General features: G+C 37.6%; 1 protein-coding gene across 1 annotated transcript in view; it reads left to right on the top strand.

Annotated features, from left to right (window-relative positions):
- The first annotated feature begins 927 nt into the window (after window positions 1-927).
- Window positions 928-15,032, top strand: part of LOC138213419 (protein diaphanous homolog 3-like) — a 154,665-nt gene continuing 140,560 nt past the window's right edge. Inside the window, exons 1-3 of the mRNA XM_069174499.1 lie at window positions 928-1,105; window positions 8,478-8,660; window positions 9,451-9,555. Coding sequence (XP_069030600.1) covers window positions 983-1,105; window positions 8,478-8,660; window positions 9,451-9,555 — 411 coding nt within the window. The 5' untranslated portion in view covers window positions 928-982. The remainder of the gene's footprint in view (window positions 1,106-8,477; window positions 8,661-9,450; window positions 9,556-15,032) is intronic.

The following is a 15,032-nucleotide window of genomic DNA, read 5'->3' as shown; positions in this document are numbered from 1 at the left end:
ACTAGGCTACAGTTTGAAATAAGCTCTGGTTTTATTTTATTTATATTTATTTATTTATTGTGGTTTATGTTTGTATGTTACGATTATTAAACCCAGACATTATTTTTATGTTTTTACTTTTTTTCCAGTCATGATTTAATTTTATGTTATGAATGAGTTTGAAAAACTACTCAGTATCTGTACCAGAAAAATCCTCTTTGCAAGCCAAAAAAAAAAAAAAAAAAAATCATCCCATTTGAAAATTAAGCAATGTAAAGGAGAGAAAAAGATAAACCTTTCTGCAACCAAGGGAGACCCCGACTAAATAAACCATCGCATCTACGGGAGATTCAGGTTTTACAAAACGAACAACCCTAAAATGAAGTAACGCTGATTGTCGGCCAATCAGGTGTATTTTAACTGTAAACAAAGAGGGCTGGACCAATGACGACTCGAGTTTTGTGGCTCAGCGAATGCTATTGGTTTAAATTAAACATGCGGAGGTGACGTCGTCAGCGCGCGGGTCTATCAAAAAAAATTATCTGCCCTTAACTTTATTCTGCTGACGCTTCAACAGCTCCTTGTGATGACCTCAGCCTTGCAGTTAACGGCAGGATACATTTTTTTGTCAGTGGCGAAAAAAAAACAAAACCCCGTTTTATGCGTTTTATGCCGCACTTCTTCCGGAAACTTAAGCGTGACGTGACACTCCATAAATTGGATTAGCGCGAAGTAAAGCCGTCGGTGAATGATAGTGGAGCGAACTTGCTAGCTAGCTAAACGGACCGCTGGGACCGTTTTGACCTCTCTGGGTTTTTATTTTTTTTTATTTTATCGAAACGGTCGTATTTTTTTTTTTATTTATGTATTTTTTTTTTTTACAGCTATGAGTTAACCAACGCTTGCTTTCCCTCACCACTTTTGTGCGCTAACGTTACCTAAATTAAAAAAAACAACAACAAGGTTTACGTCTGGAGTATCTTAATCAGGTCATTAGGTTAACATGGATAGTTATAGTCAGCGATTTGAATCCACCACAGGACGAGACAGTAAAGCCCAAAAGAAGAAGGGCTCTTCTCACCACGGCGCCTCATATTACGATGAAGGAGACCGCAAACCAAAGTTTGTAAGTACGACACGTTCAACTTGGGGGGAAAAAAAAAAAAAAGGGTTGATTTGATTTTATTCTGTCTGTATGGTACACAAAGCATTGGATACAACTCAAAACAATCACATGGAGGGACGGAGACACTCCCTTAAGTTGTCCTAAACTCTTGTCCTCTCAGTTTCTGTCCCAGCCCTTAATGTCATTCCTCTTGTCTGCGATACAACCAGTGGACACCAAACATTACAAACACGGGAAAGGACAACACCCTCAAAGAAAACGGGTCTGCTAGAGCTATGACAGGTTGTTGCCCCCCCCCCCCCCCCCCCCATATGACGGTGTATAACACCACGTTGCCTTGAAGGGTATATAAGTGACCTGGAATTTATTTATTAAAAACTGCCTTTTTTTTTTTTTTTTAGTTTTGTCCCATCCTAGTAAACTTGGGCTCCAACCAGGTAGAGCAGAATACCAGTGATGTGTCATGCCTGTGTAATGTGGTCCCTTAAAACGTAAATGTTATGTCCCTTGCAGACAAAATGCCTTTCCAGAATATCTCTCCCAGTGAAGGAAATTTATGCACAATGCAAACTTTGCATTTTAGAGTTTTTTTTTTTTTTTTTCTTTGCGAACTGTGACCTTGAATGTTTGTTGGCTTTGCTTTGCATGTAGGAAATCATATGGTTAAAATTAGCACAGGGTTTAGCCAACACTAATCCATGTGGTTCCTGCTACTACGAACCAATCAACATGCTGCCGGCCTGCTATTTGTCTGCTGTATTCTTCAATGACGTAATATGGAAACGTTGCTATTTAGACAAACCTCACTATTATTGGGATTCACAATTAGGGGGTTCTCACTTTTAAAACGGTTAGACTTTTATTAACAAGACAGATGTCCCTCGCAGAAAGAAGACACGTGTATGACATGGATCTACTTAATGCACTCAGCCCACGTTTGACCCCATTCTGAGATTCATTCTTTGTTGCCAGCGTTCAGAGATCCAAGTCTACAACTGGAGTAAAGGTCTGGGCAGGGTCGTTTCCACCCAGACTGGTATCAATCACTCCCACTATGAGCTGTTGGCTAAATGTCTAATTTTTATTACCCTTCATAGAAACACCTGTTCGCCTGCTATTATGAATGTTAATTGCTTTATGAAAATGGGGTTGCAATGTCAGGTTGGCTGAGATTGACTGACAACGTCTATTTAACCGACGTCACTGCGCTGTGTCTGTCTGAAAGGAGGTAGCGTAAACAATATTCTCATTTTCCATACGGTACAGTGTATAAAAATTAAAGAAATTGAGGTTTTAACTGATGGTCTTTAAAATGAAGCAGTATATTGTCATACCTTTGGACTTTATGGTAACTTGGGATGGTCGTTTTTCATTATTTGCCTGAGGTTTATCAGACTGTGTCTCATTGGCTGACTGGAATGCTGATCTTTGGCAATATGCCACCAAACTTGGGTAACATCTGATTTATTGAAAGTCTCTTGACAGATTCAGCATGACTGCACGAAACCCCGTAAAATTATTTTTTAAATAGTGTTCCAGTAATAAATCCTACCCGTGTGTGCACATTACCAATTAGTAATGACAATGTTAAAGATGAAGAAAACAAGTGTCAGCAGAAAAAAGTAGACCTTGGTGGACCAGCGTGACCTTTGGAAGAAATTAAAAAAAAAAAATCACCCTCATTTCAAATACGCTAGTAACCGTTATATTTATATATGTTATGTTTGAGTAGATTAACACCTATCTCTGTTCAACTATATATAACATCCCATACATGGCCACCTCTCATATCTTGATTATGCTGACAAATAGGGTCGGCTTCTGATAGCTGGTTGCACTTTGGTCCAGCGCTCCTGTCAGTAAAATACCATCTTCTGTTAAGCTCAAATCTCTTAGGTGTTCTTTATAAGCAAACATGCTGGTTATGATTGCAGGATTGTCTTGTATAGCCAGTGTTGACCTTTGCTTTCCCTCGATAAAGATGACCAACATCATTGCAGTATATCAAATTATATCAGCTGTCGTGAACTAATGTTATTTTCTTATTGGCTCCACTGAAATTGTCTGTCTCCCCAAGTGGCTGGTTGTACAATCCCAAAGACTGTTTGTGAGAAAAGAGACACAATAAAAGTATAATCTTTACAGCAATTTCTTTTTATAAAAAAAAAAAAAATCAATATCAACATCAGTAAAATCTGAAAATTAAAATGTTATTTGACTAAAAAGCTAATAGGTTTTTGTTTGACCCATATCACCCACTTAATAGCTGTTAACTAGCTGTCTTTCATTTTTCCAGTTCTTCATTCCTAACTTCTGTTTTCCAAAAATAAACTTGCATCACTTCACACATCTATGATCTCCTGTTGGTTATACTACTATACTTGGTTTGGAAAAATGAACTTGGCATAATATTAGGGCATTTTTATTTATATATTTATAAATTCCTCAAAACAATGCAAAAGCCCTTTTTTCCAAACTGAGTGTTGTGGTTTAACCAACAGGAGATCATTGATGTGTTGGTGAGTTTGGTTTCACTATTCTAAATACGTTTTCTGTTATTGGTGCAGCTCAGAGGACGGCTGGGTTTGATCAAAGGAGGGCTGTACCTCAATGTCTCCCTTCGTATGGTGGAAAGCAAACCTTTGTGTTTTAACATCGTTTTGTTAATGAGCTGTTGTTGTGGGAAATTCAAATTTGTCAATCTTTTTCCAACTTAACAGGAAATCGTGTTTCCTTGCGTATTCCTATCAAATGAGTACATTTGCTGTAACGTTACTGTGCTCATGTGATGTTGCAGGACTCGGGTCTTTTTGGTGAATGACAATCCTAAACACATGATAACCTGTGCTTGGTTCTTTGTTGACATCTACCTGGTGCTTGTTGTTACAACTGTTGTGCTCCTGTTAATCAGCTCAGTGCAAAGTTTCTCTTACATGCTTTACAGGTGAAGCGACTTGGATATTGTCAGGGAAGTTCTATTACTGCTCTGCAAAATTATATAACGTTAGTCATCTCCCCCCTCCCGTCTCCAAATACATGTACTGTTACACCCCTAATTAACAGTGCAAAATATTGAATATGGCAATCATTTTACATCCCTGATGCAATATACCCATTTTATTTCATCCACTTAACTTTGTGCAAATTGCTGTGTTGAACACATGAAATGAAAATAGGCTGACAGAAGAGATACTGTGCACTCTTCAGTGAAAGGTAGTCATATGGGGGTTTGGTTGATTTAGCTGAAAGATTAAAGAAAATGCAGACTATGTGTAATTAAATCCTCATCATTGAAGAGCTGAACTATTATGTGAAATTTGTGAAAGCAAAGAAAAAGTCTGCCTGTCAGTCACAAACCCATTGATGAATACAGTACAATTTCGATGAATGTTAGGACATGTGCAACAGAGGAGGAGAAAGGTTTGGGGAAGAGAGGGGAACAAAGTAAGATTTCATAATAGTGACTTGAGTTTTTTGTATCATTCCACAATTTGTTGGGTTTCAGTACTGTACTTGTTTGTATACTGGCAACTCCATGATATGTCAGTTTTTAAATGTTATAATATGAATAGAAAATAATAATTGTTTTAGTTAGTAGAGAGTGTACTTCTCCCCTTTTATAGAATAGTTGCTTGCTGCATGAATGTCAGGATTCCCCTTAGTTTTGTTCATAATCTGCCCACCCTGGTGTAGCTTGTCAAAATGTCGGTATTGGAGATAAAAGTTTGACAGCTGTGTCACATTTCTTTTGACCATCTATCAACCTGATCATTGGAGACACTGATTTGAACATCAGGAATATGATGGGTCATTTGATTATTCTTTCATGTCAACTTTCAGTCAGCTTCTGTTTGAGTACTTTTTGAACACAAATTCTGTTTTTAATCTATGAATACTCATCAGGCAGATGGCTCATTGACAGGTTGACATATTTCATTCCAGGCAATTGTATAGTAATTAAATACTGGTATGTCGCTGACGTTCTCCGTAGTCTGCTTTTGTGGTTAAGGGAGATTAAAACGTTCAATTCCATTTTTTCATTCAGTATTTCATTGACAACATTTTAAAATGTAATCTTTTCTGTTCCTGTATCGATCTTCCAATCCTTATCAGGATTGTTCCTAATTGGAGAACCCGGATTCTCAAGTACAGATGGCAACTTCCCAAGAGGTCTACGGGAACAAACAAACAAAAAAAAGATGCACAAAATCTGCTACAGCCAAAAAAACAGCAGGCAGAAGTTGCCCGACAGGCACTGAAGTAGCTGTTATACACAGACAACAACAGGCCAAATGCCAACCTCTTCCACTACACAAGTGGCTCCTTTATACAGTGGTGTGAAAAAGTGTTTGCCCCCTTCCTGATTTCTTATTTTGTTGCATGTTTGTCACACTTAAATGTTTCAGATCATCAAATATTAAATATTGACTAAATATTAGTCAAAGATAATACAAGTAAACACAAAATGCAGTTTTTAAATGAAGGTTTTTATTATTAAAGGAGAAAAAAAAAAATCCAAGCCCACATGGCCCTGTGTGAAAAAGTGTTTGCCCCTTAAACCTAATAACTGGTTGGGCCACCCTCAGCAGCAACAACTGCAATCAAGCGTTTGCGATAACTTGCAATGATAACTTGCAACAGCTGTGGAGGAATTTTGGCCGACTCATCTTTGCAGAGTTGTTGTAATTCAGCCACATTGGCGGGTTTTCCAGCACGAACCGCCTTTTTAAGGTCATGCCACAGCATCTCAATAGGATTCAGGTCAGGACTTTGACTAGGCCACTCCAAAGTCTTCATTTTGTTTTTCTTCAGCCATTCAGAGGTGGACTTGCTGGTGTGTTTTGGATCATTGTCCTGCTGCAGAACCCAAGTTGGCTTCAGCTTGAGGTCATGAACAGATGGCCGGACATTCTCCTTCAGGATTTTTTGGTAGACAGTAGAATTCATGGTTCCATTTATCACAGCAAGTCTTCCAGGTCCTGAAGCAGCAAAACAGCTCCAGACCATCACACTACCACCACCATATTTTACTGTTGGTATGATGTTCTTGTTCTGAAATGTGGTGTTACTTTTACGCCAGATGTAATGGGACACACGCCTTCCAAAAAGTTCAACTTTGGTCTCGTCAGTCCACAGAGTATTTTCCCAAAAGTTTTGGGGATCATCAAGATGTTTTCTGGCAAAAATGAGATGAGCCTCAATGTTCTTTTTGCTCAGCGGTGGTTTTGGTCTTGGAACTCTGCCATGCAGGCCATTTTTGCCCAGTCTCTTTCTTATGGTGGAATCATGAACACTGACCTTAACTGAGGCAAGTGAGGCCTGCAGTTCTTTGGATGTTGTTGTGGGGTCTTTTGTGACCTCTCAGATGAGTCGTCACTGTGCTCTTGGGGTAATTTTGGTAGGCCGGCCACTCCCGGGAAGGTTCACCACTGTTCCATGTTTTCTCCATTTGTGGATAATGGCTCTCACTGTGGTTCGCTGGAGTCCCAAAGCTTTAGAAATGGCTTTATAACCTTTTCCAGACTGATACATCTCAATTACTTTCTTTCTCATTAAGAAATCACTTAAATAGGACCTGCCTGACAAAGTGAAGTAGACCAAAAGATCCTCAATCTCGGACCGACATCCGAGTGGTCTGGAATTAGGAAAATCTGTCTTGCGCGTGTAGAAAGTTGTTTGCTTTGACATTTAAGGAGAATTTGTCATTATTTTTTAAAAGATCCTCAATCTTTTGGTCTACTTCACTTTGTCAGGCAGGTCCTATTTAAGTGATTTCTTGATTGAGAACAGGTGTGGCAGTAATCAGGCCTGGGTGTGGCTAGAGAAATTGAACTCAGGTGTGATAAACCACAGTTAAGTTGTGTTTTAACAGGAGGGGGCAAACACTTTTTCACACAGGGGCCATTTGGGTTTGGATTTTTTTTTTCCTCCCTTAGTAATAAAAACCTTCATTTAAAAAAACTGCATTTTGTGTTTACTTGTGTTATCTTTGAATAATATTTAAATTTGTGTGATGATCTGAAACATTTAAGTGTGACAGACATGCAAAAAAAAAAATGGAAATCAGTAAGGGGGCAAACACTTTTTCACACCACTGTAACTTGTAGACAGGGCTTGTTGAGAGGTGTTTTTTGGGCAGCTGTAATGTTTAAATGATTTTCAAAATGAGTGTTGTTGATGTTGAACAAGAGACTTGGGTTTAGTAAATCTTGGGTTTAATGATCTGCTAAATGACCCCACTGTGCACGAAAAGGATTTTCTTTTTGTAGGGAAAGTTTTGCACCCACCTGTTAGTAGTAACAGGCTGTCGATGAATGTGCAGCGATTTAGCTGTCATACACTGGGTCCATTAATAGCTGTGGAATATAGCCCTGAGTAGACCTTAACATCTTTGCAGGTTCAACTGTTCATGGAAATATAAACAATGACTGGACCAATTCAATCCTGATATATCAGTCCTGCTCAGATGTCTGTAAAAAAAAAAAAATCTATTTCCTGCTTCACGTTTGTGTTGTGTTTTGCTCTCCACTCCAGTTTTTGCACTGAGTGAATATGAACTCGGTAACACACTTCAGGCTGAAGGCTGGCTCTTTTTGAATTTCATGATGAGTGCAACCGAGATGTACAAAACAATACCAATATTTCACCGTTTTTATTTATTTTAGAATGGGCTGTATGCAGCAGAAATGGCCACCATAAATTCTAGTGAAATTAAGTGATTTTTTTTTTTAAGTGCAGAATATAAAGAGACCAAAACATATTCAAGTCAAATATGTCTTTTCAAAATGGTATCTAAATAATTTGCTGTGGAGTGCTTTAAGGCTAAAAACATCTTTTATGCTATTTAAATCAGTTGCTTTATGAATCCTGATTTGTTTTTGTTTCTGCTCCCCACATACAGCACTTACAGTTTAGAAACCTCACAGATGACGTGGTAAGATTTGAGGAACTTGTGTTTTCTCTTGTCAATCTCTGCAACATCTAACATCACCTTTCCCGAGGTCATCTGATTGGAGTTTTTGTGTGGCAAAAAAAAAGAAAAAAAAAAGTGTTTTATTTCCAGACACCGTTTCATTTACATCACGTTAAAAAAAAAAAAAAAAAAAATCTGCTTTTCTCACAAACTAATATCTTTCTTTACACTACATCTAGATAATGGTTGTTTAGCATGCGAGCGAATGTTCTATGTATGAGCTTTGTTCATACGATTCACACTATTTAGCATTATTTGCGAACTTATTAACAGGTTAAAAGTTTTTTTCAACTCTGTTTTAACCATTTTTAACATTCTTTTGTTTAACGCAACTTGCCACTAAAAAGTCTTGTGTATTTTTTTCTATCTTTAACTGTCTATTCTCTCTCGTGTCCACAGCTGGACAGATTTGCCAGCATTCGAATTCCAGGGAGTAAAAAGGAGCGGCCACCCATCACCCAGTCCAAACACGCCACAAACGATTGGTCCACTTCTTCAGCAGCCACCTCCCATCATTTTGAGGAACTGTCATCGAAGATCACCTCGGAAAAAGAGATCCTGGCTCTGTTCGAAAAGATGATGGTACGTTGTTTTCTGTTTGTACAACATCAATAACGTTGTGTTAAAAATAACCTAGCTTGACATGTAAAACCTTCATCTTAGACAAGGCCAGCCAGTGACTGAGTGGGAAAGATATGGATCAAAATGAAGAGAAACGTTGGAAAACAATCAATACAAGCCCATTAAGCAACCTAAGCAACCAGTTTTCCACTGAATGTCTGAAATTAGACACTTAAATGTTTCAGACATCTACTCATACACGCATTTATATATACACTGTCTGAAACCACTATTGAAGATACTTATATTTTCCAATTGTTTCAAATTTATTACATATATTTTTGTAACACATGGTGATATCAGCTTCACAATTTCAACTTTAGAATATGGATTGAATCTTCTTTGAGTATCAACCTTTGTGTCTATCTTCCTTTCTGTCTTTTGCACATTTTAAGATATTTTTTTTTACAGTTACATTTGTCAGTTTTGTGATTCAGTTACATTTCAAACATTAATCTACAATATCAAGACCGTTTATATAATTCACATGTTATTGATCTTTATTTCTTATCATCTTTATATCTTATATAATGAAATGTAAAACAAAATCTGCTGTCAGCATTAACACTTTGGACCAAACCTAATTTTGCTAATGCGCAGTATAATTAATACCCAGTAGGGAACACCAAAGCAAGTCTTGCTGCCAGAGGTTTTCTTATTTAAAAAAAAAAAAAAAAAAAAAAAAAGGAACATTGCATATTGGAATTTCAACTACGATTCTTCCCTTCTTTCTATTTGTTTTTCCTTTCAGGAGGACATGAACTTGAATGAGGACAAGAAAACTCCCCTGAGAGAAAAGGACCTCAACACAAAGAGAGATATGGTCATCCAGTATATTTTTACTGCCTCAAAAACTGTGAGTTTTTGAATATATAAATATTTATTTCTCTTAATTTTACTTTCAATATTTTGCTTCATTTCATGTCTGGAAATTGTCTTTAAATGTCAGTTTTATTTGGACCTGATTTTACTCATATTCTGGCCACATATCATTCTTTGTAATGAGAATTGATATCGGCCATCGGTGCTGGGCTGACAGACACTGCGGAGGGATTGAATTTGATCATTCAACATCAAAAACAAGCATATGGGTTTACAAGCCAGACCATTCTTATCTGCCCTCAGGCCTGTCGTCTCTGTGTCTCAAAGATGTCTCTGCTGGGACACATTTGGAAAAATACGCAAATGTTGCATTAAGGATGGGAACATTTAACAAAGAAGTTATTAAAATGCAAGATGAAAAAGAATTTCCAAAATATATTGGTCATTAAACGAGTGAGGATCTGCTTGTGTTGAAGGACAGCGCTCACCTGCCAATATCTAAATGAACCCAATAGGCCTATTGTCTTGGTGCATATTGGGCTGATGTCTCCTTTCAGCTATATTTACTTTGAAGTGGTAAAGCATTACAACATGAGTTGAAAATGCTTTTGAGAAAATAGTGCATCACAACACAGAAGGGGGAAGTTTGGTATTTATCCTACATAACGTTTTTTAGTGATAGAAGATAATTGATTAGAGTTTGTGTGAGTTTGCTATCATGGTTGACTGGGCCACCCTTCAAAGTTTCATCAATGAGCCCTAAGCTTCTCCTTTACTTTGTCCCAAAGCAGACGGATGGATAGAGGGTGATAAAACTGTCAGTCTTTCAAGGAAAACAATGAAATCTCCAAAGAACTGTGGACCATTGTTTCTCTCGCAGACCAAAAAGTCTTTAAAGGGAATTCCTTTACCCTTTAGAAAGTCAGCGTAAAGTCCGGGTCTCCAACCTTTTTTCCACGGAGATCTACTTTGACAAAATTACACTGTCCGAGAGCTTCTCACACTTCGTAACATTTATTCACGTAGTTCAGCTCGACCCAAAACCAGCTGAATAAGCTTCTTTTATGTGAACAATAACAAATTGATACTCGTCACGCACATTTTGTGTCACAACAGCTTAAATTCAGCAGCATGTGCATGCTGTTTATGCTCTGCATGTCTTGATGTTTATTAATTGATGAAGCTCACACTACTCACATCTGTCATAGAAAACCAAACAATGTTTGTTACTTACTTTATTTGTCCTTATTGTCTGACTGCATATCACCGTATCACATCACATCACTTCCCTTCACGTTCTCTCCATCTGTAGCTCACATGCATGTGTTAGGCATTCAGTCTTTTCTACAGTTAATGAGATGGCTGGCACTGGATGGAATAAACAAGAGCTGGAGTTTATCCACTTGTGTTCACTCTTCTGGAGTCATTCAAATGTTTATCTTCAGTCTTGTTCTGAAGTTACAGCTGGGCTGTATCGCTGGAGTCGACGGACTCATCACATTGTATCGTTTCAGCTTCCAGTCTTTTAAGCGCTGTTCTCAGCTTATTCACCTTCTCTGTTTGTCGTGGCAACCAGACGGAAAGTCCCGTGAAAAATAGCTGTAAACTTCTGTGAAGTGGCCCTCGATATTGAATCTTTTAGTGACTGACTCGTAGGGATGGGTATTTCAAGCAAAACTACTATTCGAAATTCGCTCTGAACTATTCGATTTTTCTTCGAATATTCGGTCCCACAATTGCCAATTGATTTTGGAGATTAAAACGGCTATTACAATATTCAAAATTTGTGACCCATCCCTATTTGCCATTTGTCCAAAAAAATGTACACTTCTGGTGGTTCAAACTTGGTGTTGCTAACAAATTGAGAACGAGATTAGTGATCGATATCAAACATTTTACACATCTACAGAATTTTGTTTTGCTCTGGCGCACTTGAGCTATGAGAAACAGTGTATACTTTGTTTACATGCTTAAAAGCGGATTAATGCGAACAATCAGTTGTTTTGAAGTTGGTACCAGCTTGTGAAACTGAGATATTATTTTACGTTTTCTTCCTCACAGTACCTTACAGCAGGACCCCTGTGCCAGCGTTATAGCATGTTACCAGCATACACAATGTCAGACGGATCCTCCACCAACAGCACCTTTGACACTGCTGCCAATGAATGCATAGAAAGACCAAGTCAGACCTTAACATTTGTTAATGACATGATATTTGGTATGCAAACATCTTCTCAATTGGAAGTAAACATATACTCCTTGAGGAGCATTTTAGTAATGTGGGAATGTTTGACCTGGTGAAGTCAAAGGAGGTTCACTCTGACCTCTTTCCCTGAGGGTTCCAGCACCAGCTGACATGTCCTCAGTGTACAAGAAACCCTTTACCACATGGTTTGGACAGTTTACATGAAAGATTATGGCTTTATTAGTTTGTTCATCACACACACAGTATATGTCGTGTATGTATATGTCTTTAACAATATAAAAGCATATATATTCTCGACCCATAAAAAAAATAAAAATAAAGGTTCTTTGGGTAAAGATTTGGCACAGTGTCCTGCAAAGTGTTACACTTATATTTATTAGAACCAGACACCCCTCCAAGTTACCTTTGGCTTTCCATCTTTAGGTACCATGGGAAGAGGCCTGTTTATATTCCTTGATTTGTTTACTTGTGTGGTAAAATAATATGGCCAATGGCCAAAAATAAAATATTAATTAAAAAGTTAATATTCTTCAAAACATCAGTTTTATCAAATTCTACATTCATAATAAGTGGTAAATTTCATGGTTGTAGAGGGACATTGTGTGAATAATTATGTTGGCACACAGAATTTCTCATCTAATTACAGATTAAACATTGTGTCAGTAGGCGTAAAATACACAGTAAATTGGACTGTATGTAAGCTCCTTTATTTTTTTTCAGTTGAATAGTTTACCCATATTAATCACATGTCTGCTTTGCCAATTAACCTTTAATACTACATTTTAAATTGATGTATAGCCCTTGCTGGTATACTGTAGTCAAGTGTGGTTCTAGCTTTTAAATGTGATAGAAAGCCTTCTGGAGAAACTGCTTCTGTGTATGTTGTTACACAAAGTAATTGCTGACCTTTGTCTTTTTTGTGTAGTGGGAGCTGTCTTGAAATAACCATTCTACCTCTTGGAGACCCTGGTGTTGATTTGTCTACAGACCCCCTGCTGTCTTGGAAATTGTGTTGTTCTTAGCTTTTCCTCTATAAGACCCAAAAATAATCTTCAGAAATGTGTCTCCTGTTCTTTATGAATTTGACAGCCAAAACAACTCAACTTTTTGCCCTTTTTCTCGAATCCAAGTACCTCACTGTTGTCTGCTTTGTCAGTTTTAAGGATGCAAATTAAATATTCACAAAAGCACATACAATTAAGCTCCTACTTTAGATTTATTTAAAGAAAACTTGATTAGTATGTTAAACCAGATTAAACAAACACTGAAACAGTGTTCACCCCTGTCCTTGTGTCTCATAGAACAAATTTACAAAGCCAAAATGACAAGTCTACCAAAATCTTTGTACCTGTAAAGACTATTTTAACAAACTTCTTTTGATTATTTCATCCTACTTATGGTAGGGTAAGCGTCCTCGTCTTAACGAGGTCCCCCTTCAAAAAACCAAAGCTGTTGGCGATTTTTTTTTTAATTATTATTATTATTATTATTATTATTATTATTATTATTATTATTATTATCTTGCATTATCTTGCATTTTGGTCTCTTTTCTGCAGCCAGCCCAATTTTCCTGAGTTGGTAACGATGGAACTACACTCAGGTGACAATCTGTCTATTCCTATATTGCTCGGATCTTCGCTTCCTCTCGTCTCAATTAAATCTTCAGGAACTTGGTGGTTAAACATTCCTTAATATCATGGGCTCAATTCAAAAACTGGCATGTAAAGTTTTTTCTTTGAAGCCCCATTGCATCAAACATCTTTTCAAACCATCTGTTCAGGACTGTTGTTCCAGAAGGGGACAGGGAAGGCGTTTCAAAGATCTGTTTATAGATAACACATTGGCATCATTCAAGTAGTTAAGCAAAAAATTCAGTTCTCTTGAGTTAAAGTTTTTCTTGTATCGGCATTATGTGCTCTCGATTGTCCAGCTCTCCTATATCAACTGGCACAACCACATCCGACATGGTCACCTCTTTAAATCCATCTGGGAAAAGGCTCATCTCAGCCCTCTATGGCATGATGTTGAACCTTAGGTCTGCCCCCATGGACAAGCTCAAAGCATCATGGGAGGGGAATTTCAAGCTTGTTTCTATCAGAAGATACTTGGTATTCTATACTTAAACTAGTTAATTCAACTGTGTGCTTATCATTGTTTCAAAAGCAGTTCAAAATGGTAGATTGGGTTCATATTTCAAAAGCCAAACTGTCTTGACTATATCTTGTGATTATTCCCTTCTGGGACAAATGTAAGAGTGCTGAAGCATCTTTTGTTCATCATCTTACTGGTACTACTGGACATTACCCTGCCTTAACAAGTATTAGATGGGGGTCTATGACATCCTATCTAAGATATTAAATGTCAAATTGGAACCAAGTCCTCTAGTTGCTCTGCTTGGGGTCACTTGAGATTTGGCACAATTAACTGGAAAAACAACATACTCTATCTTTTTTTCCCCTCGTGGGAAACCCACTCAAACAGAATGGTTAGCGGTCACCATGTCTTGATTAAAACTGAAGAAAATTATTTACCCACTCCAATATTCAAATGGTAAATTCCAGAAAATATTGGACTCCTCTTTTGAATGCATTCCAGAACCTTTCAATGCTTGGCTCATTTGCCAGTGGACATTATTTCACACTATCTACTAATACATTGCAAGTCCTTGGTGTGGCAGGTAAATATCAGCAGACATAGCTCACTGGCAATGACTTAGTTCTGCCTTGTTTGTGTTCACTATTGCTTTGTTAATGTGTTGACATTGGTGTTAGCTGGTGGGGTTGCTGGTTGTAATTGTTCTTTCTTTTAGTTTTGAGTCAAGACTTTTTAGCAGTGTTTTGCCAAATGAAGTGTTCATCTTCCAAACTTTTTATGGTCAAATGTTTTATGCGGACCAGATATACTGAGGAGCTCAGTATACCTTTGGTGAACCTCGGAGACCTTTAATCGGGCAGTATTGGAAAACATTAAACGATGACTCACGGATCCAACTTTCTGGCTGCAACCATAAATTAAAATGAAATTGTTGAAGGAGATGATCCTTTAAAAGAAAATTGAATGTCCACCTTTGTAAATGCACATTATCGATCGTAAACACAATATGTTGAAGATTGTTTAAACAGCTTGTCAGCTGTTTTTGATACAACTATAACATAAAACAGTGCCGTGTACAAACATTTTGCCAATAATGCTCCTGAAATGAGAGAGAGCATTCAAATTGTGGCTGTTGCTACTGTGAGGAGCACTGATGGTTCTCTGATGCTGCTGCTGAAGGCTAGAGAGATTCTGAGAAACAAACAAGCGAG

This window comes from Embiotoca jacksoni, unplaced genomic scaffold, assembly GCF_022577435.1.
Source record: "Embiotoca jacksoni isolate LCO1_2020_lvr unplaced genomic scaffold, fEmbJac1.0.p SCAF_6, whole genome shotgun sequence".
Taxonomy (NCBI): domain Eukaryota; kingdom Metazoa; phylum Chordata; class Actinopteri; family Embiotocidae; genus Embiotoca; species Embiotoca jacksoni.
This window is presented reverse-complemented; position numbering and strand designations above follow the sequence as displayed.